Source organism: Dermacentor andersoni, chromosome 11, assembly GCF_023375885.2.
Source record: "Dermacentor andersoni chromosome 11, qqDerAnde1_hic_scaffold, whole genome shotgun sequence".
In the NCBI taxonomy this organism is placed as follows: domain Eukaryota; kingdom Metazoa; phylum Arthropoda; class Arachnida; order Ixodida; family Ixodidae; genus Dermacentor; species Dermacentor andersoni.
Window position 1 is genome coordinate 16,779,949 of NC_092824.1, and position 23,957 is coordinate 16,803,905.

Sequence of the window (23,957 nt, forward strand, 5' to 3'; positions counted from 1 at the left end):
TGCAGAATATGAGATTCGGCTGGTCACGAATGCATTTGCCAGCCTCAAGGCATCTCTGCATCGGAGACCCCCCCCGTTTGTTGCATATCCGGCGGACCATGCGGCCCACCTCATCCCCTACCTTGCGAAGCTTCTGCTGGGTTGTGTCTGTCTTGTGGTGCCTGTTGATGAAGAGTTCCAACACTCTTAGTTCGTCGTGTTCTGGTATTAGTCTGCTAGCGAGGGATAGGGCCATTTGGGTTGTATACTTCGTGTTGGGTCGAAGGTGTACGAATTCCAACTTCGTTGGTGAACATTCGAGGCCACAGCGGGGAGCGTAGGTTTCTACGATCGTTGCCGCTTGTTGCAGACCGGCCTCGATTTGCCCAAGCGATCGTTGGGTTCCCAGACCATGATATTGTCGGCATACAGAGCATGTTTGATGCCGGGGATATCACTGAGCAGAGGGGAGAGCTGACCCACGGCCAGGTTGAGGAGGAGAGGAGAGGACGGCTCCTTGTGGGGTTCCTCGAGTACCCAGGGGGTACGGGCCATGCTCCTGGTCTTGGATGTTGAGGAAGGCTTGCCGATCAGTCAAGAACTGTCGAATGTACCTGAGAGTGTTGGACCCACAATTTGTCTGCGACAAGTGCGTGAGTATGATGTCATGCGTGAAGTTATCGAACGCTCCTTTGAGGTCCAGGAGAGGACTACCTTGTCGTCGCTGGGGAGTTCGGCAAGCTCGATGACATCCCTGTTCAGTTGTAGGAGGACATCCTGCGTGGACCGGTGCGGTCGGAAGCCGTGCATGGTGTAAGCAAAAGTGTTCCTGGCTTCGAGGTATATTGAGAGTCGGTCTCGTACTATTGTCACCATGAGCTTCTCTGCACAAGAAGTCAGGGAGATTGGTCTGACATTTTCGATGTTGATGGATTTGCCTGGTTTGGGGATAAATCTTACCAGTGCCGTTTTCCACTCCATGAGGAGGGGAATGCCGCTGTCCTAGATAGTGTTGAAGTATTCAAGCAGGTGCACGCACGCCGGATCCGGGAGGTTAACTAAGAGCTTAACCGTCACTCTATGCCGGCCGGGTGCCGTGCCCCGTTTCATTTTTGCCAACGCCGCTTTCAGGAGATGGAGTTGGAGACGGCGATCCAGCTCCTCATTCTCGAGGCCTGCATACGAGTATGGTGACCCGTACGGCTCTTGGATGCTACAGGGCTATTTACCCATGAGCGCAGAAGCCAATTTGGTTGCTTCTTTATCGAATGCATTAACTTCCCTTTGGAGATGCTTCTGGGTTTCTGTCGGGGTCTGGCCTTGATCAATCAGGGCGCGGAAGAGGTGCCATGTACTGCGATTTGACATCTGTTTGGCTGTGGTTTTGCAGCGGTCTACTCAGTTTGAGTCGGCGAGGTATACTCTGCCGCCTCCTGGGTGAGTTCCGCTATCCGTATTTTAAGTTTACGGCTATGCTTCTGCTGGCGCCACCGGCGGAAGAGGCTGTAACGGAACTCCCAGAGGTGCAGGAGGTGGTTATCCACCGCTGGCGTGGAGTCGGAGAGCTGAACTTGTTGTTCAGTCTTACGAAGCTGCGTCACTATGTTATGGAACCATCTTTCATAGCTCTGCTGAGCAATAGGTGTAGAGTTAGTGCAGTCAGATCGAAAGTGTGTCCAATCTGGTAATGTAGCTTTCTGGTGTTGGCGGGCGAGTGGTTTCGTATGGATTGTGGTAAGAAGAATGCAGTGGTTGCTGCCCAGGGTTTCTTCGGTGTTGGACCAGTCTGCATATCGGATGTTCTTGGTAAAGGTGAGGTCGGGGCATGTGTCCCGAGTCACTGAATTACCAATGCGGGTAGGGTGAGCAGGATCCCTATGAAGAGTGAGGCCCAGCGTGGAGATGAGTTCCGCCAACTTTCTGCCACATTTCTCTTCTTTACGGTAGCTCCAAAGAGGGCTGGGAGCATTAAAATGTCCAGATATTATCAGAGGCTCTTTTCCCGCCACCGTGAGTGTCTTACTAAAGACGTCAGCGTAGGTAATGTTGGGGAGTTGGGTGAACTGTAGATGTTGAGCACGTGTAGTGACGGGTCCTGTTGATAGGTCGAATTGCAGTCTAGATCGACCGGGGTAGCCGTGTAATTGTGTTGACACAGAGTGCGGTCTGTGCGTCCCGCTGATAGACCGTATAGTTAGCCATCGTGGCGGCCTCTTCCTCGAGAGCCACCACCGCGGGGAGTTCGTTGAGAGTTGATAAGGGGAGTCCGATGGCCGCCCGCTTAGAGCGGCCGCGAAACCCCCGACAATTCCACTGAAGGACTGTGATTGGCGCCGAATTCCTTCGCGAGTACCGACGTCTTTTACTATGCCCTGCCATTTTGATCACTTTGGTTTGGTGTACCGCTCGGAAGGACGAAGGAACCGGTGAGGTCTATCCTTTCCGGGTGATCCAGGACGAAAGGGGTAGCGCCTTCAAGAGACTCGTCCTCCGAGTGTGGGCGGATCTTTGGTATCATAGTGCTCAAATTGGGGATTGAGACGCGCTTAACCAAGGGGGATTTACGTGCTCGAGAAGTCGTTTTGGGAAGTTGAGCGGCAACCAGCTCCGGGATACGCTCACGAACGGTTTGGAGGGCGCTAGAAAAATGTTTCTCCATGGTGTCGAGACGCGCTGTCATCTTGGCTTCTATAGCGCTCCAACTCGCTTCGAAGTTGCCCATTGCCGATGGTTGTACTTCCGCTTCGGTGGGAGTATTGTCCATCTCTTCCTCCGTCTGCGGTTGGTTATTCGGATTAGAGCTAGCATTATGCTGTTCCATAAGTGCTAGTTTCCGGGTTAGTAGTGCTACCTGCTCACGCAGTTGTGCAATTTTGAGTTGTTCCTTGGTTGGGGGTGGGGAATGCGGATTAGAGCAGGTAGATTGAGGATGTGAGAGAGGAGGGGCTACCCTGCCCTGGCCACTCACCTCCTGTCCTGGCTGCACGCGGGCAGCCCATGATCGTTGGCCCCCTTGGGCCTTGACTCGGGGGTCCTCTGCCACCGTTCCCGGGTTGTGGTGGGTAGTGGGGCCCACCCTCCCCTCGGTCACCTTGGAGGCCGGGGTACCTGGGGTTGATCCACGGGGTGAAGGGCCCTGACATCCCGCTCCTGGTTGCGGGCCCCGGGGCGCTGCCGATTTAGATTGCGAGGAACAGCTGGGAGTTTGCCTCAACTTGGAGTTGGGCTTCTTTTTCTTCTTTTTACCCTTTATTTTGGGCTCTGGTGGTGCAGCCCGGGGCTGGGGTTGGGTGGCGCGATACCGGGCCTTGCACACACGATCCCCGGTGACATGGGGACCAGCACACAATGAAAACCTCGGTGCGCATTGACGGGGCGTGCGCACGCGGTCGACGAGCTTCGTAGGTAAGCCGCAAAGTTCGCACACGTACGTCGGCTTTGGGGCCAGGACAGGTGTCTGGGCGGTGGCCGATCAAGCCATAGAGTCCGCAGGCTGGCACGGTCTTCTTATATTGCTGGACGGGAATCAGCATGGCGTCGTACTGTACGTACAGGGGCTTGACCTTGCTGACAAAGGTCTGCCGCGCCTTGTTAGAGGCGCCCAATTTCCGTATGTTAATTATTTGGCCGTCCCGCGAGAACAGGCTATACCGAAGGCTGGCTTCAGTGTCGGTGCTACGCACTGTGACTATGCCGAAACACGAGTCATTGCCATCAGCACGTAGGTGCGTGATAAGGGGCCGGAGAATTCACCGCCAAATCTCCGATGATTTGGGCTCTTGAAGGCTTGCTGCGGCTCCGGCGTGCCGCTCGCAGCCGATATGGTCGCCCACATCATGCCGTCGGGGTGGTAACCCCTCACCTCGGAATTTCCTGTCACCATCGGACGCCGATCGGTGCGGAGGCGAGCGTCCGCTTCGCCGGGGAGCTGCCGCGTCCGTTAGGCTTAGCGGCACTGCCCTCGTTGTCGGGAGGTAAAGTGCCCGGGAATAGTTGCAAAAGGCCCATCTTCTCAAGAAAGGTATCCGCGGGTACCGGAACACATTCCGGAGCCGATGGGTGCGATTTCGCGAAGGTCTGATGAGGTAGTTCGGCGATCCTGTCGAAAACCGATGGAACCGATGTGCTACACGTCCGATGCGTTCGCGCTTTCGCAGCGCCCTGCGGGCGAGAGTAGCCAGTATAAGTGGACCGGGTCAAGGAACTCCAGCGACTGCGACAGTGCCGAGAAATGTGCCTGATTCGATGGCAGTGAAAACAAATGGGCTTGTCGTCAGCAGTGCGCCATTCAGATGGGTCGCGGAAACGCAACGAGCTATGGAAAGAATGATAGGTGTAACGTTAAGGAATAAGAAAAGAGCAGATTGGGTGAGGGAACAAACGCGCGTTAATGACATCTTAGTTGAAATCAAGACAAAGAAATGGGCATGGGCAGGACATGTAATGAGGAGGGAAGATAACCGATGGTCATTAAGGGTTACGGACTGGATTCCGAGGCAAGGGAAGCGTAGCAGGGGGCGACAGAAAGTTAGGTGGGCAGATGAGATTAGGAAGTTTGGAGGGTCAACATGGCCACAATTAGTACATGACCGGGGTAGTTGGAGAAGTATGGGAGAGGCCTTTGCCCTGCAGTGGGCGTAATCAGGCTGATGATGATGATGAATAAGATGCGGGACGGGGTGGAGTCAAAGAAGCCTGGTGGGTATCAGGGCGATGGGCCGAGCAGATGGTGTGAAGACCGATGTTTGCGAATTCCTGGCGGACGACTGCCTGGATCAAGGAAACCGCGACTGCAGGCGCGTTGGAGGAGCTGCAGTGGAAGGTAGCCGGATAGGCGGCCTCGATCTCACGCCGGACGATCCTGGTAACGCCAGTGTTGGGACGAGGAGCGTGGGCACAGGAACATGTTGCTGGGGTGTTGGGCAGACGGCCAAACTGCTGGTCGATACGTCGGCTTTTAGCGAGTTCCGGGCGGCGGCACTCCTTTATAACTGCATCCACCGTCGCCACGTTGTTGAAAACGAGCAAGTTGAAGGCGTCATCGGCAATGCCTTTGAGGATGTAGGAAACCTTGTCGGACTCAGTCATACGTGCGTCAACTTTGCGGCACAGAGCCAAGACGTCCAGAATGTACGTGACGTAGGACTGCGTTGCACACTGCTGCACACGGCTGGATAACGCCTTCTGCGTGGCAAGTTGGTGACCATATGGCTTGCCGAACACAACTCGGAGCTTTGCTTAAGCGAATCCCAACTGATGAGCTCATTTTCGTGCGTCCGAAACCAAACGCGAGGTGTGCCAACGAGGTAAAAGACTATGTTGGCGAGCATGATAGTAGGATCCCACCGGTTTTTACGGCTGACGTGTTCGTATAGGCTAATCGAGTGCTCGACGTCTTCCCCATCTTTGCCCCAAATACGGCCCTCCGTCCCCAGCAGCTGCGAAGCAACTGACCACGGCGGCGGTCAGACCTGCGACGCAGCAGAGGGTGCTAAGAATCCCTGGATCCGGACAGGCCGCCATTGGAATCTGAACCTGGTAACGTTTAACGCTAGAACGTTATCTAGTAAGGAGGGTCTAGTAGTGCTATTGGAGGAATTAGAGGGCAGTAAATGGGATTTAATAGGGCTCAGTGAAGTTAGGAGGACAACTGAAGCATATACAGTGCTAAAAAGTGGGCACGTCCTGTGCTACCGGGGCTTAGCGGAGAGACGAGAACTAAGAGTTAGATTCCTGATTAATAAGGATATAGATGGTAACATACAGGAATTCTATTGCATTAACGAGAGGGTGGCAGCTCTGGTTGCGAAACTTAATAAGAGGTACAAATTGAAGGTCGTACAGGTCTACGCCTCCACATCCAGTCATGATTACAAGGAAGCCGAAAGCTTCTATGAAGACGTGGAATCGGCGTATGGGTAAGGTCAAAACAAAATACACTGTACTGATGGGCGACTTCAATGCCAAGGTAGGCAAGAAGTAGGCTGGAGACAAAGCAGTGGGGGAATATGGCATAGGCACTAGGAATAGCGCGAGGAGTTATTAGTAGACTTTGCAGAACAGAATAAGATGCGGATAATGAACACCTTCTTCCGCAAGCGGGATAGCCGAAAGTGGACGTGGAGGAGCCCGAATGACGAGATTACAAATGAAATGACTTTATACTTTGCGCTAACCTTGGCATCATACAGGACGTGGACGTGCTCGGGAAGGTGCGCTGCAGTGACTATAGGATGGTAAGAACTCGAATTAGCCTAGACTTGAGGAGGGAACGGAAAAAACTGGTACATAAAAAGCCGATCTATGAGCTAGCGGTAAGAGGGAAAATAGAGGAATTCGGGATCAAGCTACAGAACAGGTACTCGGCTTTAACACAGGAAGAGGACCTTAGTGTTGAAGCAATGAACGACAACCTTATGGCAATCATTCGCAATAGAAGTGGGCGGCAACTCCGTTAGACAGGATACCAGTAAGCTATCGCAGGAGACGAAAGATCTGTCCAATAAACGCCAATATATGAAAGCCTCTAACCCTAGAGCTAGAATAGAACTGGCAGAACTTTCCAAGTTAATCAACAAGCGTAAGACAGCTGACATAAGGAAGTATAATATGAATAGAATTGAACATGCTCTCAGGAACACAGGAAGCCTAAAAGCAGTGAAAAAGAAACTAGGAATAGGCAAAAACCAGATGTACGCGTTAAAGAGACAAAGCAGGCAATATCGTTACTAATATGGATGAGATCGTTCAAGTGGCTGAGGAGTTCTACAGAGATTTATACAGTACCAGTGGCATCCACGACCATAATGATAGAGAGAATAGTCTAAAGGAATTTGAAATCCCACAAGTAACGCCGGAAGAAGTAAATAAAGCCTTGAGAGCTATGGAAAGCGGGAAGACAGCTGGGGAGGATCAGTTAACAGCAGAGTTGTTGAAGGATGGTGGGCAGATTGTCCTAGAAAAACTGGCCACCCTGTATACGCAATGCCTCATGACTTCGAGCGCACCGGAATCTTGGAAGAACGCTAACATAATCCTAATCAATAAGAAAGCGCAAGCCAAGGACTTGAAAAATTATAGACCGATAAGCTTACTGTCCGTTGCCTACAAAGTATTTACTAAGGTAATCGCATATAGAATCAGCAACACCTTAGACCTCTGTCAACCAAAGGACCAGGCAGGATTCCGCAAATGCTACTCAATAGACCATATTCACTCTATCAATCAGGTGATAGAAAATTGTGCGGAATACAACCAACACTTATATCTAGATTTCATTGATTACGAAAAAGCGTTTGACTCAATCGAAACCTCAGAAGTCATGGAGGCATTACAGAATCAGGGTGTAGACAAGCGATATGTAAAAATACTGAAAGCTATCTATAGCGGCTCTACAGCCACCGTAGTCCTCCATAAAGAAACCAACAAAACCCCAATAAAGAAAGGCGTCAGGCAGGGAGATACGATCTTCCCAATGCTATTCATAGCGTGTTTACAGGAGGTATTCAGAAACCTGGAGTGGGGAGAATTGCGGATAAGAGCTAATGGAGAATACCTTAGTAACTTGCGATTCGCTGATGATATCGCCTTGGTTAGTAACTCAGGAGACCAATTGCAATGCATGCTCACTGACCTGGAGAGTCAAAGCAGAAGGATGGGTCTAAAAATTAATCTGCAGAAAACTAATGCTTAACAGTCTCGGAAGAGAACAGCAGTTTACGGTAGTAAGTGAGGCATTGGAAGTGGTAAGGGAGTACATCTACTTAGGACAGGTAGTGACGACTGCGGATCCGGATCATGAGACTGACATATTCAGAATAAGAATGGGCTGGGGTGCGTTTGGCAGGCATTCTCAGATCATGACCAGCTGGTTGCCATTATCCCTCAAGAGAAAAGTATATGACAGCTGTGTCTTACCAGTACTCACGTACGGGGTAGAAACCTGGAGGCTTACGAAAAGGGTTCTACCTAAATTGAGGACGACGCAACGAGCTATGCAAAGAAGAATCATAGGTGTAACGTTAAGAGATAAGAAAAGAGCAGATTGGGTGAGGGAACAAACGCGAGGTAATGATATCTTAGTTGAAATCAAGAAAAAGAAATGGGCATGGGTAGGACATGTATTGAGGAGGGAAGATAACCAATGGTCATTGAGGGTTACAGACTGGATTCCAAGGGAAGGGAAGCGTAGCAGAGGGCAGCAGAAAGTTAGGTGGGCGGATGACATTAAGTTTGCAGGGACAACATGGCCACAATTAGTACATGACCGGGCTAGTTGGAGAAGTATGGGAGAGGCCTTGACCCTGCAGTGGGCGTAACCAGGCTGCTACTGCTGATGATGCTGATGATGCTGCTGGTGATGATGATGACGCTAGGGTCACGGGGAGCGGGGAGAGTGATGTAGATCTTCGAAGTGGCAGCAGGTGTAGGAGGCGGCTGAGTCGAGTTGTCATCGACGGGAGCCATGAAGGAAGGCTCGCCGTATCGTCCACTGCGAATCTCCATGACGAGGTACAGGGAACGTCCACCTCCACCAGATATGTTACGTAGAAAGACGCAGACGAAAAGCTATATACAAGCATATTTACAAGGCAATACGCCGCACTTGGCAAAGTGGCAACTGCCCGCGCGTACGAAATCTTGTACGAAAAGGGACAAAAGAGCTCTGGGGCCATCCAGAAAATCGCCACAGATGCCTCCAGAGATTGCACAGTAACATACCATTAAGGCTGACACCGAAAATTTTGCGTGACTGTACCAGTCGTGTGCACCGGCTTAGGCTAGGGCTGACCTTTACGCGTGGTTACCTGTACTTAATGCGACGCACCGAATCTCCAGGCTGTAAGCTGGGCCATGTGCATGAGTCTATAAGAAATGTGTCATGCGACTGCCCTCAGTATGTGGAACAGCCACTTAAGTTGACTGATCATCTTGCACGCGTCGACAGCCCACTGTTGTCAAATGCCGTTATATTGGGCCCTTGGTGGAAATGTAAATCTAGTTGTCAGGCCACGGTCTTACTTGACGTATTAAAAACGTCGGGTCTGAACTGTAGGCTTTGAATTGACTTACCTGTTACGTGTTTTGCCTCTTCTTTCTGTCGTCATTTTCACACCTATCATGCTCTACCCTTTCGCCTCTACCTCTTCCTTCAGGGCAGAATGGCTGGGTAGTGGAGCGGACGTCAAGGTGACCTATCGGCATTGTGCTATAAACTCATCTTTATTCCTGTCTTGTGCATTCGGAACTAGGACGGTGCATTGAGGGTGACATGGCCACGGAAGTTCCCTGCTAACCACTCTTGTGTCACGCCGGCCCTGTGGAAGCAAACAAATCAATTACTCAGGAGTGGTGCGTTAGGAAATCGTGTGCAGAAAGCTTGGCTGATGACGCTGCCAGTTGAAGCTGCTTCGAAATTTTCATAATTGGCTCCACCTACTAAAGGAGATAAACCGTCTGATTGCCGTGTGATCGCTTGCACTGCTAAATAATGCGTTAGCCTTAGGACTGACAAAGTGGCAATAAGTGTATATGTGTTGACTGCGGGAAGCTGGTCATGCGGAAGAGGTAGAGAGGCGAAGGGAGAGTAAGAAAAGCGTGCATATATATTGCAACTGACGGTGGTCTGCTCCGGACCTCTGTCAGTTGCCTTTCGTTCCTCAAAGAGGCAGGACGAGAGTTAAGTGAGCTCCTAAACCACACTTTCCAATTTGGTGAGCATGGTTTAAATAATGAATTCCTAGGTGCGACCTATTGCTAACGAAATTATCTCGCATTTGCCATTAAATGCCCAAGGAACATTTTCTGTTTCTCTCAGATAATTTGCAGTAGACCGTCTTCAGCCACCTAACCCGCTCCCCTACAGACCCCTCACGAAAAAAAAAATTGATTTGCAACATTTAGGAAGGCGGCGATCTTCAAGTCACAGTGGCTTGCGTGTAAGGCGGCTAGGATAGCGCGTGGCTTCATCTCCTTTGTCAGGCTGGAAGCTGTTACTCTATAATAAATGTGATAGGTAAGTGACAGAGGAGTTCAAGACGACGTTAAGTACCTAGCCAGATGGAACTAGAAGGTATATGTAAACAGCGATTCGATGCAGTGCTCTCAAACAATTCCCGCACGCGGTCTGCGGTGGCGTCCCAATCGAGGAGTTCCGTTGGTCTACTGCAGGTGCGACATATTTGAATGAATATGAAAGGGGGGTTCGATAACGCACGCTGTTAAGTGCCGTAGCTTTATTTCTGGCTGCAGTAACGTTTTATAAACCGTGTGGTTTGCGGTATTTTCCACAAATATGTCGCGTGCAGCCATAATTAAACGCGTTTGAACAAGCAATGTCACTGAAGCAAGCTTTCTAACATAGCACTTGTCGTGAGGGCCCCTGACAAAGACAGCCTCTGTCTTCTTTCAGCGTACTGGAGTAAGTTATTTATTTAGTCGACTAACACGGTGATAAACTAACTAGATCACAGTAAACACAGTGATAACGAATACGAACGGCTGATGCGTACACTGCTATTTAAGAGAGAGGTTGTGAAAAATTCAGTCTGTAGTATTACATGCTAACAGACTACAAAAATAAGTACACAATGGCCCAACTACGCTAAACTCGTGATGGCATACACCATATTGTTTAAGCTTTGCGAAAGAACCCTCCTGCTTGAAATCTTATTTTCGCGTCGTACTCTGCAGGGGATGCGAAACACTGTGCTATGTACGTGGACGTGGCTGACTCCGCTTCCGTGGATCAGCTCTTCCACAACGTCGAGAGGACATTTTCGCAGCCGCTCAGCATCGTCGTCAACTGTGCCGGCATCTTCTCAGCGGCTCCTTTCGTCGAGTGCAGCGATGAACTGTTTGATGAAGTTATCAGGGTCAACCTGAGGGTGAGATCTGATTTCCGAACCGGGTGTAAACTCGTTCTTTTACTGCTTTGACACTGCATTGACTTTCATTACATTGCAGTAATGATATAAAAGTAGTATCAAAAACTAATGACTGGTGAAATAAAATGAACCTTCTCGTCTGTTTGCGCTTAGCTGTTCGATTTGGTGACTGATCTTGCGACAGCCTTTCTCTACATAACTTACACACAATGCGCCCAATCTGCTTAGACTGTCTAAAGAACTCCGTATTGACGTTGCATAATAGTTAAGTAACCCAGCAGAAGATGACAACCAGAATTTTCGATTCTGCTTGATTTCCCGGCCTTTCCCCTATGCCTCGACCCTCTCTTACTCCCATTTTCATGTTAATTATTGTTATGTTCAGTTTGCGAAGAGCTCTATATTTTCAATCGTATTCACTGCTTGTTTGAAAAAAGATTGTCTCTGTTTGTTAAAATAAGGGATTCGAGATAAAAGGGTGCTTCTGGTTCACGATGCTTCGTAGCAGCCGCTGACATCAGCGTTTGCTCGTCAATCGTGAGTAGGATTGATACCAAAATTTCACGAAGAAACTTCTAAAATAACGAACTGATTGGGATTGTGTTTCAGAGTTGAAGTCAACGGCTGAAAACGCAGACTTTTGCTGCACCCTATTTGCCTTGCGCAAATTTAAGAGAAATACGCGCTCAAGATATGCAGCCGAATGCATCGCTGTTCAAGCCAATATGTTTTCGCACGCTGCGAAAACGAAGAAAACAATATTAACTAAAGCAGCATTGCAATTCATAGCAAATTTTGAGTCATCATTCATCAAAACTGGTACTATGCACAAATTTTCTAAGAAAATCTTGTGGTTTGTGCTCTAGCTGATTTGAAATCTGCAATTACTCTGCTTTATGACAGACCTTTAAGTGCGAAAGTCTTTAATAAAAGACTGCGTCTAGTAACACTACTGACGGCTGTCGCGCGAACTGTGGCATCCGCCACTGCCACATGATCATATATTATAATTTCCTCTCGGACCGCATGTTCCTTAACACTCAGAGAAGGTCTTCGCTAAAATTCCCGAGGGGGGTGGCTCCGTGGCTACAGTGTTCAGCTGTTGAGCACGAGGCGCACGCTAACGATTCCGGGCCCTCGTCGGCTGCAGTCTCGTGGAGTTATTATGCGAAATGCAGAAATTCTTGTGTTCCATATTGTGGTGGAAGTGTAAGATCCCCAGGTGGTCAAAATAACACGGAGTCCTCCATTACTGCGTCCCTCATGACCCTTACGCAATTTCGTGACCTCAATACCTAAAATTTATTTTTACTGGGGAGCTGTTCCGCAGCGTGTTTCTAATTTTTTTTTTTATTTCGAAGTTTTACGTGTGCAGCGGTGAAGGCTGGCGTGAGACGGCTTGGTCTTGTAAGCGTAAAGGCAAATAAAATGTAAATGCAACACAATGTATGTCGGTGCCTGGAGTTTGCTTTGAATAATGTAATTATCGATGATAATAAAGTAAAAGTTGCCTAGCGTATAGCTCACTGGACTATAAAGCTTTCTTGTACGTTCTTTTGTTTTTGGCCAGCAAACCTCAATTTCTGCTTCACACAGCACCGTCTCCACGTTGGAGGCCAGCTAGAAGTTAGTACCACTGCGGCAGTGAAAGCTGATGGCGTGAAAGCCTCGAAGCGGTCGCGTAAGACCTGGACGTCTGTGTGAAGGCGTAGCAAGCGTCGGTGATGGATCATCACTGAGAACTGCCAACGCACAGGCGCTTAGAACTCACGAACATTGTGAGAAGTGTAGCTCCACTTTCTTTGATGCAACAGTCACTCAGATTGCCATACCTCGAGGATAGATATTTTTTGCACTGCAAAAAATATATGTAATTAAACTATAGGGTTTTACGTGCCAAATTGCAAATCTGATAATGAGGCAGGCCCTAGTGGGGACTCCGGAAATTCGGACTACGTGGGGTTCTTTACGTGCACCTAAACCTAAGTACACGGGTGTTTTCGCATTTCCCTGCCATCGATATGCGGCCGCCACGGCCGGGATTCGATCCCGCAACCTCGTGCTTCGCAGCCCAACATCACAGCCACTAAGCAATGACGGCGAGTTTTTGCGCTGAAACCTGCTTCATACATATACAGGGTGTGCCAACTATCATGCACCAAGATTTAAAACTATGCAAATGCCACGTAGCTGGGCAGAACCATGCTAATGTAGTTTGCCGTCGCATGGAGATGCTCAAATTATGTTTTGCACTCCTCTAATTACATAATTAGTCTTAATTATATTATAGAACTTCTCAAATATTAAAATTCGATGAAAAGTGTCAATGAGAAAGTGTTAAGGCAGAAAGCAAAACTCCCGGTACAGCTTTCTGTTTTTCAATATGTGCTACTTAAAAGTGTTTTTCCAAGCGTCAAAGAAGCATATGAACACACGCGAAATTGCCGAGTGACTAGCCGCTCGATGCACTTTGCATATAATCGTGGGCTTCTTTCATGCTCGTAAAAGCAGTTTATTCAGCGCGTACTCAGTGACAGAAAGCTCTATCCAGAGGTTTTCGTGTTGTTCTACAATATTCTCATTGATCCTTTTCGCGTATTTATAATATTTGAGTTGATAAATAAATTAAGACAAATTTTGTTTTAGCCGGAATGAAAAAAATGATCTGAGTATCTCCAAACGACGGCAAAACGCATTAACTTTATTCTGTATAACTGCGTGGCATTTGCACATTTTTAAATCTTGGTGCATGATAGTTGGGACACTCTGTATATTAGACGCACACACACATAATATAGTGCAGGGTAGGAAATTTATTTTTGTGGACGTCTTGAGCTCCCTGCCTTTGTCCTTCATAATTTTTTTTCGTCTCTCTATCTCAGCGAGCGAATACGTTGCCCCGTACAGCTCAGTAGGTGTTGCATAAGAGATGATCGGCGTACAAATTGCACTAGATTTCTTAAATCTGCTGTTTCATATAAGCTTTTGCAGTCAACTTCAGAAACACTCACGAAGAGGTAAAGTGAAGCAGAGTGCAAATAAAGTTGTTGCAAAAATCTTTGTTTATTTTTATTTGGCCTGGAACATCCCTGCACTGACTAGAGTAATGGGCATGAAATGCTCAAAGCACTGAATTGGACCGCGAGATTTTGACGGGAGTAACCTGGTATGCTAAAGGTTATTCAGGTTGAGCCCGGTTGTCTACTCTGCACTGGAGGAGGAGGGAAAGGGAATCAAAATACGAGGAGGAGAGAAGTTCACAGCATGCACTCATACGCACACAAGGAATCATTAGGTCGTTAATTTCGTCAGAAGTGGTCAATAGGCTGGCGTATCTTCTGAAACGCAGCAGCGATTTTGTGGCTTCCCACATCGCAGACGCACGATGCCACAGCCCCAGGATATTCGTTTCTGTGAAACGGCCTGTCGTGTAAGTGTCCCAAAGCTGTACCAAGGGCAAGCCTCTGATTTACGGATGATGCGCTCAGGATATTGTCACGTGGTGGTGACGTAGAAGAACACAGTAGCAATACTGTGAACGAGAAAACTAACTTTTATTGGGCGAACTTGTGCCCACAAAACAGGCTACACTTATAGCACAACGAAAGCGGCGAACACAGTCGGCGATCGTCGGAAATCTGATCAGCGGGTCAAGCGCGTCGGCTTTTATACAGGATCGTCGAATGTTCCAGACTAATCGTTGGGACCCGCGTGCCTTCCACAAAGTTCTACACCATTCGAGTCAGGCGAATAAATCAGATAACAGAAGGTTCGTCGACAACAGACTGTGGATAGAAGCATCGATAACTTTCCAGAAACTTCGGATACATGCAAGCGCGTCCCGCGCTGTGCGATAAGATTTGTTAGGCGGCGAAACGTGGTCGCCCGATAAATATAAGTACACGTGTCAATACCCCCCTCTTAAAAAGCATCGTCCCGATGCTACAAATATAAGAGAGCGACACACAAAAGGACACTTATTAAACATAAGTAACAAAACAACGAAAAGAAATCAAGTCTAAAAGTCAGTTACGCGAAGTCCCAAAGTTCGTCAACGCTGGTGGTACGGCTTGAGTCGCACAACGTGGACAATTTCAGGTCGTGAGCGACGCCGCTGTGACAGCGAAATGCCGTCTGGCACGACCTCATAGTCCAGTACGCCAATACGTCGGATGATCTTGTACGGTCCGAAATAGCGACGCAAGAGCTTCTCGCTCAGTCCTCGTCGGCGTATAGGGGTCCAAACCCAAACACGGTCACCGGGCTGGTACTCGATAAAGCGTCGTCGGAGGTTGTAGCGTCGGCTGTCGGTCCTCTGCTGGCTCTTGATCCGGAGGCGGGCGAGCTGTCGGGCTTCTTCGGCGCGCTGGAGATAGCTAGCGACGTCAACATTCTCTTCGTCAATGACGTGGGGCAGCATGGCGTCGAGCGTGGTCGTCGGGTTCCTGCCGTAAACCAGCTTAAACGGCGTGATCTGTGTTGTTTCTTGCACCGCCGTGTTGTAAGCGAAGGTTACATACGGCAGGACCGCGTCCCACGTCTTGTGCTCAACGTCGACGTACATCGCTAGCATGTCGGCGAGGGTCTTATTCAGGCGCTCCGTGAGACCATTAGTTTGCGGATGGTAGGCAGTTGTCCTCCTGTGGCTTGTCTGGCTATATTGCAGAATGGCTTGGGTGAGCTCTGCTGTAAAAGCCGTTCCTCTGTCGGTGATGAGGACTTCTGGGGCGCCATGTCGCAGCAGGATGTTCTCGACGAAAAATTTCGCCACCTCGGCTGCGCTGCCTTTCGGTAGAGCTTTTGTTTCAGCGAATCGGGTGAGATAGTCCGTCGCCACGACGATCCACTTATTCCCGGATGTTGACGTCGGAAACGGCCCCAACAAATCCATCCCAATCTGCTCGAATGGTCGACGAGGAGGTTCAATCGGCTGTAGTAACCCTGCTGGCCTTGTCGGTGGTGTCTTGCGTCGTTGACAGTCTCGGCATGTCTTGACGTAACGGGCGACGTCGGCGGTAAGACGCGGCCAGTAATACCTTTCATGTATCCTCGACAGCGTCCGGGAGAATCCGAGGTGCCCAGCAGTGGGATCGTCGTGTAAGGCGTGCAGTACTTCTGGACGCAGCGCCGACGGAACAACAAGAAGGTAGTTGGCGCGGACTGGTGAAAAGTTTTTCTTCACGAGTAGGTTCTTTTGAAGCGTGAACGAAGATAATCCACGCTTAAATGCCCTAGGGACAACGTCGGTGTGCCCTTCCAAATACTCGACAAGGGCTTTTAGCTCCGGGTCCCCTCGTTGTTGATCAGCGAAGTCTTCCGCGCTTATTATTCCAAGGAAGGCGTCGTCGTCCTCGTTATCTTGCGGCGGCGGGTCAATGGGGGCGCGTGATAGGCAATCGGCATCAGAGTGTTTTCGACCGGACTTGTATGTTACAGTGATGTCGTATTCTTGTAGTCTGAGGCTCCACCGTGCCAGCCGTCCTGAAGGGTCCTTTAAGTTAGCTAGCCAACACAACGCGTGATGGTCGCTGACCACTCTGAATGGCCTGCCATATAGATAGGGGCGAAATTTCGCTGTAGCCCAAACGATGGCTAGGCATTCCTTTTCCGTTGTGGAATAATTGCCTTCCGCTTTTGACAACGACCGGCTAGCGTAAGCTATCACGTGTTCATGTCCATCTTTTCTCTGGACTAGGACGGCACCGAGGCCTAGGCTACTGGCGTCAGTGTGGATTTCGGTATCGGCGAGCTCGTCGAAGTGCGCAAGTACGGGCGGCGACTGCATGCGTCGTTTGAGTTCTTCAAATGCGTCGGCCTGCGGCGTTTCCCACTTGAACTCGATGTCACATTTAGTTAGCTGTGTCAGCGGCTCAGCGATGCGTGAAAAGTCCTTGACAAATCGCCTGTAGTAGGCACACATGCCAAGAAATCTACGCACTGCCTTTTTGTCGGTGGGCTGCGGGAACTTTGCGATGGCAGCTGTCTTCTGCGGGTCGGGGCGGACTCCAGACTTGCTGATGACGTGGCCTAGGAACAGAAGCTCATCGTAGGCGAAGCGGCACTTTTCTGGCTTCAGAGTGAGCCCTGATGACTTGATGGCCTCGAGTACTGTTGCGAGCCGCCTAAGGTGTTCGTAGAAATTTTCGGCGAAGACAACGACGTCATCCAAGTAAACGAGACAGGTCTGCCACTTCAATCCTGCTCAAACCGTGTCCATCACGCGCTGGAACGTTGCGGGCGCCGAGCACAGTCCAAATGGCATAACCTTGAACTCGTAGAGGCCGTCTGGGGTGATGAAGGCGGTCTTTTCGCGATCTCTTTCGTCGACTTCAATTTGCCAATAGCCAGACTTGAGGTCCATCGACGAGAAGTATTTAGCGTTGCAGAGCCGATCTAATGCGTCGTCTATCCGTGGGAGGGGGTATACATCCTTCTTCGTGATCTTGTTCAGTCGACGATAATCGACACAGAAACGTAGGGTTCCGTCCTTTTTCTTTACCAGGACAACAGGGGATGCCCACGGGCTTTTCGACGGCTGGATGATGTCATCGCGCAGCATTTCGTCGACTTGTTCTCTTATAGCTTCACGTTCCCGCGTCGAAACTCGGTAAGGGCTCTGGCGTAGTGGTTGTGCGCATTCTTCGGTTATTATGCGATGCTTTGCGACTGGTGTTTGTCGAATCCTCGATGACGTCGAAAAGCAGCCTTTGTATCGTCGAAGCAGACTTCTGAGCTGTTGCTGCTTAATCACGGGGAGACTTGGACTTATGTCGAAGTCTGGCTCGGGAACTACGGTTGTCGGGGTAGATGCGATAGAATCCGAGAGGACAAAGGCATCGCTGGTTTCCACAATTTCCTCGATGTATGCGATCGTCGTGCCCTTGTTGATGTGCTTGAACTCCTTGCTGAAGTTTGTCAGCAACACTTTCGTGTTTCCTCCGTGCAGTCGAGCGATCCCTCTTGCGACGCAAATTTCACGGTCGAGCAGTAGACGTTGGTCGCCTTCGATGACGCCTTCTACGTCAGCGGGTGTTTCGGTGCCGACCAAAATAACAATGCTGGAGCGAGGCGGGATGCTCACTTGATCTTCAAGCACACTCAAGGCGTGGTGACTACGAGGGCTCTCCGGCGGTATTGCATGATCTTCCGACAGCGTTATTGACTTCGACTTCAGGTCGATGACTGCGCCGTGTTGGTTGAGGAAGTCCATGCCGAGAATGACGTCTCGTGAACACTGTTGGAGGATAACGAAGGTGACAGGGTAAGTCCGGTCGTGAATGGTAATTCTTGCCGTGCACATTCCTGTCGGCGTAATCAGGTGTCCTCCAGCGGTCCGAATTTGAGGGCCTTCCCATGCAGTCTTAACCTTCTTCAACTGGACGGCGATGTGTCCACTCATTACGGAGTAATCGGCCCCTGTGTCGACTAAGGCAGTGACTGCGTGGCCGTCGAGAAGCACGTCGAGGTCGGTGGTTCTTTGTCTGGCGTTGCAGTTGGGTCTTGGCGTCGGATCACGGCTGCGTCGTGTTGATCTGAAGCTGGAACGTCGCGTCGTCAAGTCGTCTTTCGTCGGTGTAGTCTTGGCTTCCCGACTTCTTCGGGACGGCGGCGTGTCGTCATGAAGTCGTCGAGATGGTTTCTTCGTCGTTTTCGTCGGCGGCGGAGGATCTTCGTCAGTTCGACGAACAGCAACCGCACCTCCATCGGTTGCTGCTTTTAGTTTTCCGGATACGGGCTCGCTGACCGGCCCCGGGCTGGGCCAGTGTATGGTCGGCGCTGCGGCGACAGGTAGCGGCCTGGTGACGGCGAACGGGACGGTCGTCGAGGGCTCCACTTAGTAGCGGCGAGGTAGTCGGCGATGTCACGAGGGCGTTCACCTTCCCTCGGGCGCTGTGCGTTGACGGCGAAGCCTCGCAGTCCCATCTCCCGGTATGGGCATCGGCGATACACATGGCCGGCTTCTCCGCAGTGATAGCAGAGCGGGCGGTGGTCGGGGGCGCGCCAAATGTCCGTCTTCCTCGCGTAGGTATGCTGGGCGACGGGTGCGCGTGCTGGCGGCGGCGGCGGCGGACGACGGAACTGCGGCGTGACAGGGCCCTGGCGCTGTCGCGGAGGGGGACCTTGACGGCGTGCGACGGCGGCGTAGGTCATCGCTTGCGGCTCAGGCTGGGGCGATACAGGGGCTACTCCAAGTTGTTGTTGGAGCTCTTCACGCACGGCGTCGGCAATCGAAGCCACTTGAGGCTGTGATGGTGGGAACAGCTTTTGTAGCTCCTCCCGCACGACCGCTCGGATAGCCTCGCGCAGGTCGTCGGTGGCCAGTGATTGAACTCCGGCGTAGTTCGTCGAGTTTGTGCGGCGGTCGAATTGCCGGTTTCGGATCTCGAGTGTCTTCTCGATGCTGGTGGCCTCGCGAAGAAACTCGTCCACGGTCTTCGGTGGGCTTCGTACCATTCCGGCAAAAAGTTCCTCCTTCACACCACGCATCAGCAGGCGGACTTTCTTCTCCTCGGGCATTTCAGGGTCGGCGTGGCGGAAGAGACGGCTCATTTCTTCCGTGTAGATCGCGGTCGTCTCATTAGGTAGCTGCACCCGGGTTTCTAATAGCGCTTGGGCTCGTTCTCGGCGTACGACGCTTGCGAACGTCTGCAGGAAGCCGCTTCGGAAAAGTTCCCAGGTCGTTAAGGTGGCTTCTCGGTTCTCGAACCACGTCCTGGCCGCGTCTTCCAAAGCGAAGAAGACATATCGCAGTTTGTCGTCGCTGTTCCAGTTGTTAAAGGTAGCGACTCTCTCGTACGTCTCGAGCCAGCTTTCCGGGTCCTCGAAAGTTGAACCGCGGAACGTCGGAGGCTCCCTGGGCTGCTGCAGCACGACGGGTGACGCTGGGGCTGCCATTGGGGTTGACGTGGTGGCCATCTTCCTAGTCGTCTCAGGCAAAAGTCCGTGCTCCGGGGGCAGTCCTTGCAGCCTGCGGCTACCTCGCTGGTTCTTGGCGACGTTGGTGTCTTCCGAGTGAGGGCTTGGGTCACGGCTTTGTGGGGGCGTCCGGTACATGAACGCAAAGCACCTCCACCAGATGTCACGTGGTGGTGACGTAGAAGAACACAGTAGCAATACTGTGAACGAGAAAACTAACTTTTATTGGGCGAACTTGTGCCCACAAAACAGGCTACACTTATAGCACAACGAAAGCGGCGAACACAGTCGGCGATCGTCGGAAATCTGATCAGCGGGTCAAGCGCGTCGGCTTTTATACAGGATCGTCGAATGTTCCAGACTAATCGTTGGGACCCGCGTGCCTTCCACAAAGTTCTACACCATTCGAGTCAGGCGAATAAATCAGATAACAGAAGGTTCGTCGACAACAGACTGTGGATAGAAGCATCGATAACTTTCCAGAAACTTCGGATACATGCAAGCGCGTCCCGCGCTGTGCGATAAGATTTGTTAGGCGGCGAAACGTGGTCGCCCGATAAATATAAGTACACGTGTCAATATGCTTTAGGGTTTTTTATATGGGAACATGGGTGTTACAATTGGTGCTGTCCGTCATTCCAATTAGGGATGAATAGGCATTCAGAAAAGACACGCCCACTAAGAGGCAACACAGTGAGGTTTCATCACGTGCATTAAAACCGGAGAACAGCTGCAATTTCACATAGGAATTTATAATCTGTAGGCGCCGGTCAAGCTGGATTCCCATGACTAACCGCTCAACGGGCCGATTGATGACGTGATGTGAGGGCCATGCGTGGTCCGCCTGGTCCGCTCACACGGCGGCCAAAAATAGCAGACCACGGAGCGGACCGTCTACTTTGTAGACGCGGCTCCACGAATCGACCAATTGTATAACAGCCCGACGAGCACCGGTTCCAGGAGGTGTTTGTGCCATCCGTGAGTTTCAGTACGTACAGCGCTTAAAGTATTGTCGGACGGAGCAGCAGATAAGAATTGCCTTTTTAGCCACTTTTAATGATTCTTGCTTTATCAAATTAACGCATTCTTCGCGGTGGCTGTCATATATTTCGGGTTGAAAACTCAGCATCGCGGGACCATGCTGTAAAGAATGCTTTTCTAGTTGACACTGTTTAGAGTGCCTCTCCTACAATGCTGTCTCCGCGTTGTCCACGTATGCGCTGAGGCAACCCTCATAATTTCCTCCCTTTAAAACTCATTCCGATCACCTTGCTTGCCCGAAAGATATCTTTAGGCTAAGTCTCTAATTATTTTCGTCGCCTCTCCACGTCTGCAGTTCATTAGGCTGTTGCTTCGTCATGCTCTCAGTTGTCTGTCTACATGCTTTCTCGCAATGTGTGTGTGCGTGTCTGTTTTATCGACACACGCGGATGACTGCACGTGCAAAGCCAATGCTGAATACGTAATTTGAAAAAAGTTTCATTGTGCTACGTATCGTTTCATCTTTACAGCTTTTGTAGGTTTCTTTCCTTCATTCCCACATGTGTTTGACAATACACTTTGGCATCTCAGTTACCTTCGTGCTTCAATGCATAAAAAGGGGATTTCTTCGAAAACTAAGTGGAACAGTGCATTTCTACCGCAAACTGTAAGGCGCATATTTCAAAGCTGCTATCATCTTCAGAATTTATTCCAAGTGTATGTGCCATGCAATCTGGCTGGTTAAAATTCGTAAATTGCACTACGTGTCGTAAAGTAATTATGCTAAAACTTATAGAATTACGTTTCTTTAAATAATCAAATATGCATTTCAATTTTTCTTGCGAGCACTGTCTGTCTCTTTAAGTAATCCAGCTGACGGACTACGATTGTGCTATTTACCACAGGCGATTTTTAAAAGTTTCTGTGAGTCGTGAAAACATCGGGCAAATTCACGTTCTCAGAGCCACTTCAGAATGCATGAAGGAAGAACTGCGAGCAAGAGACTAGCAAAGATATTCAAGGTATCGTACTGGCCGCGTCCCACCGTCGTGAACGTATATGCATACCTGACAAACATTCACCACTTTCTAGAGGTTACTTTGAATCGAGCTCCCGTTTGCCGAATCGAAAGAGAGAGACAACAAAGGGTGTTGGCAGTTAGGGCTTACACTCACTAGTATCAACGTATGTCGCCTGCAGGCAAGAAATAACGCAGTGGGCATTTCTGGCGCGCGCGGTCCGTTGCCCACCGTAGACATCAAACCGGCACCCTGTAGTCACGTGATGTGAGGGCCGTGGACCAAACAGTGGTGTGGCTCGGCGTGTGGGTCCAGCTTTACTGTACTACACTGTATTCCACTTCTTTAACGTAGCGATATGGGCAAGACTGCGTAGATGCTGCACTGTATCCGTTCTCGACAACGGAATCAAGGCTCTTCGTTTTCTGCATTTGCCTCACGGGCAAATTATCGGCACTTTCATTCCATGATATCACAGTGTCTCAGTAGCCATTGAAATAATATGGCGTGGACCCTGTTAACTATTTGACGCTGATGTAATATTGACGCGAAAGAGGTTTTCACGTGTTGACACGGGACCCTTAAGGCGAGAACGACGAACTTCGTGGTTGCGCGCGTGCTCTCCGAGGACCAGCCATCGCTAAAGGCAGACGTTTTTTCTCAATCTGTCGGTGCTAAACTGTTTTAGTTGTCATAGCTGGGTGACATTTCTGGTGGACGTGCTGGGTACCGTCGATGTTAAGATCTCCGGAGCATACCCCAGACCTAAGCCCGGCGAGGAGTTCAACCGAAGAATACATAAGGAATACGTAGAGAAGACACTAGCGCTACTAGACAACACGGTATACACGGATGCGGCCGCGTACCCGCGAGAAGGGAAGCACACGGCGACGGCGGTGGTGGTGGACGGCGACGGGAATCTGATCACATGTGCGACGGCAAAGACAGCCGGCACAGCGGAGGCCGAAGAAATTGCCGTGGCGCTGGCGGCAGTAGAAGGATATAGGACAGGCAGGCCTCTAAACATCTTAACAGACTCGAAGGAAGCGTGCAGAAATTACACGAAGGGCAGGATTAGCAAAGCCGCCCTCAGAATTCTCGGCGGAGCCAACTTCGCCGAGAGGAACGTTAGGCACAAGTTAATCTGGATTCCGGCCCACGCAGGCATAGAGGGTAACGAAAGGGCAGACAGCCTAGCTCGAGAGACCACGTTCCGAGCAGAGCAGTCGCACGCCCCGGAGTATCACCCACACGCTTGTGAAGGAGGATACACAGAAATCTTAAACTTATACAGAGGGACGAGAGCCAAATATCCCCCACGGCACAAAGCTCTAACGAAGGAGGAAGCAACGAGTTGGCGCAGATTGCAAATAAACTCCTTCCCAAATTTATACATCCTGAACAAAATGTACCCAACCCAATACAGAGACACCTGCCCATGGTGCGGCGCCACACCCACACTATATCATGTCACATGGGAATGTAAACACAATCATTCATTCCACCAACACAATAACCCGAGTGCGGAGCAATGGGAGAGTCGGCTTACCAGCTGCGAGCTCACGGCCCAAAGGGCCTTAGTGCAGCACGCTAGTGAGGTGGCTAGGCTCAGTGGAGCCCTGGAATAGGGGCCCACCCTTGCCGGAAGAGGCTCCAAGTCGCCGGCGCCCAAGAAGACGACGGAGACCTCGAGACGCTAAATCCTTGAAGGAACCAAATAAAGTTTTTTTCTCTCTCTCTCTCTCTCTCAACCGAGCTTACCCCTGTGCACATACGTGCCAGCCGACGCCTCCAGGGACTCCAGCCACAGCACGGTCTGCTTTCTGAACGAACTAGAATGACGACCCAGCCACCTCCTGCCACTCCTGCAGCATCGCACGTTGTCGTCAATCACATCCGGACGCCGAATCTGTTCCACGGAAGTGCTTCAGAGGACGCCGATGACTGGCTTGGCCATTTTGACCGGGTTGCCAACCTCAACGACTGGAACCACGAGCGTAAGCTACGTTACGTGTACTTCGCTCTTGAAGATTCCGCGAAAACATGGTTTGAGAACCACGAGGCGAAACTGACGTCATGGGAAGAATTTCGTAGGCAGTTCGTCAATGCCTTCGCCAGGGCGGACAGGAAGGAGAGAGCGGAGTTAGCGTTGGAGGCAAGAATTCAAGGCCCGAAT

At 50.5% G+C, this 23,957-nt stretch overlaps 1 protein-coding gene across 2 annotated transcripts in view; it reads left to right on the forward strand.

Annotated features, from left to right (window-relative positions):
• Nucleotides 1-23,957, forward strand: part of LOC126517577 (estradiol 17-beta-dehydrogenase 8-like) — a 49,738-nt gene that overhangs the window by 17,687 nt on the left and 8,094 nt on the right. For both annotated transcript variants that reach the window (XM_050167335.3, XM_055064775.2), the window contains one exon: nt 10,672-10,865. In XM_050167335.3, the coding sequence (XP_050023292.1) occupies nt 10,672-10,865 (194 nt within the window). The remainder of the gene's footprint in view (nt 1-10,671; nt 10,866-23,957) is intronic.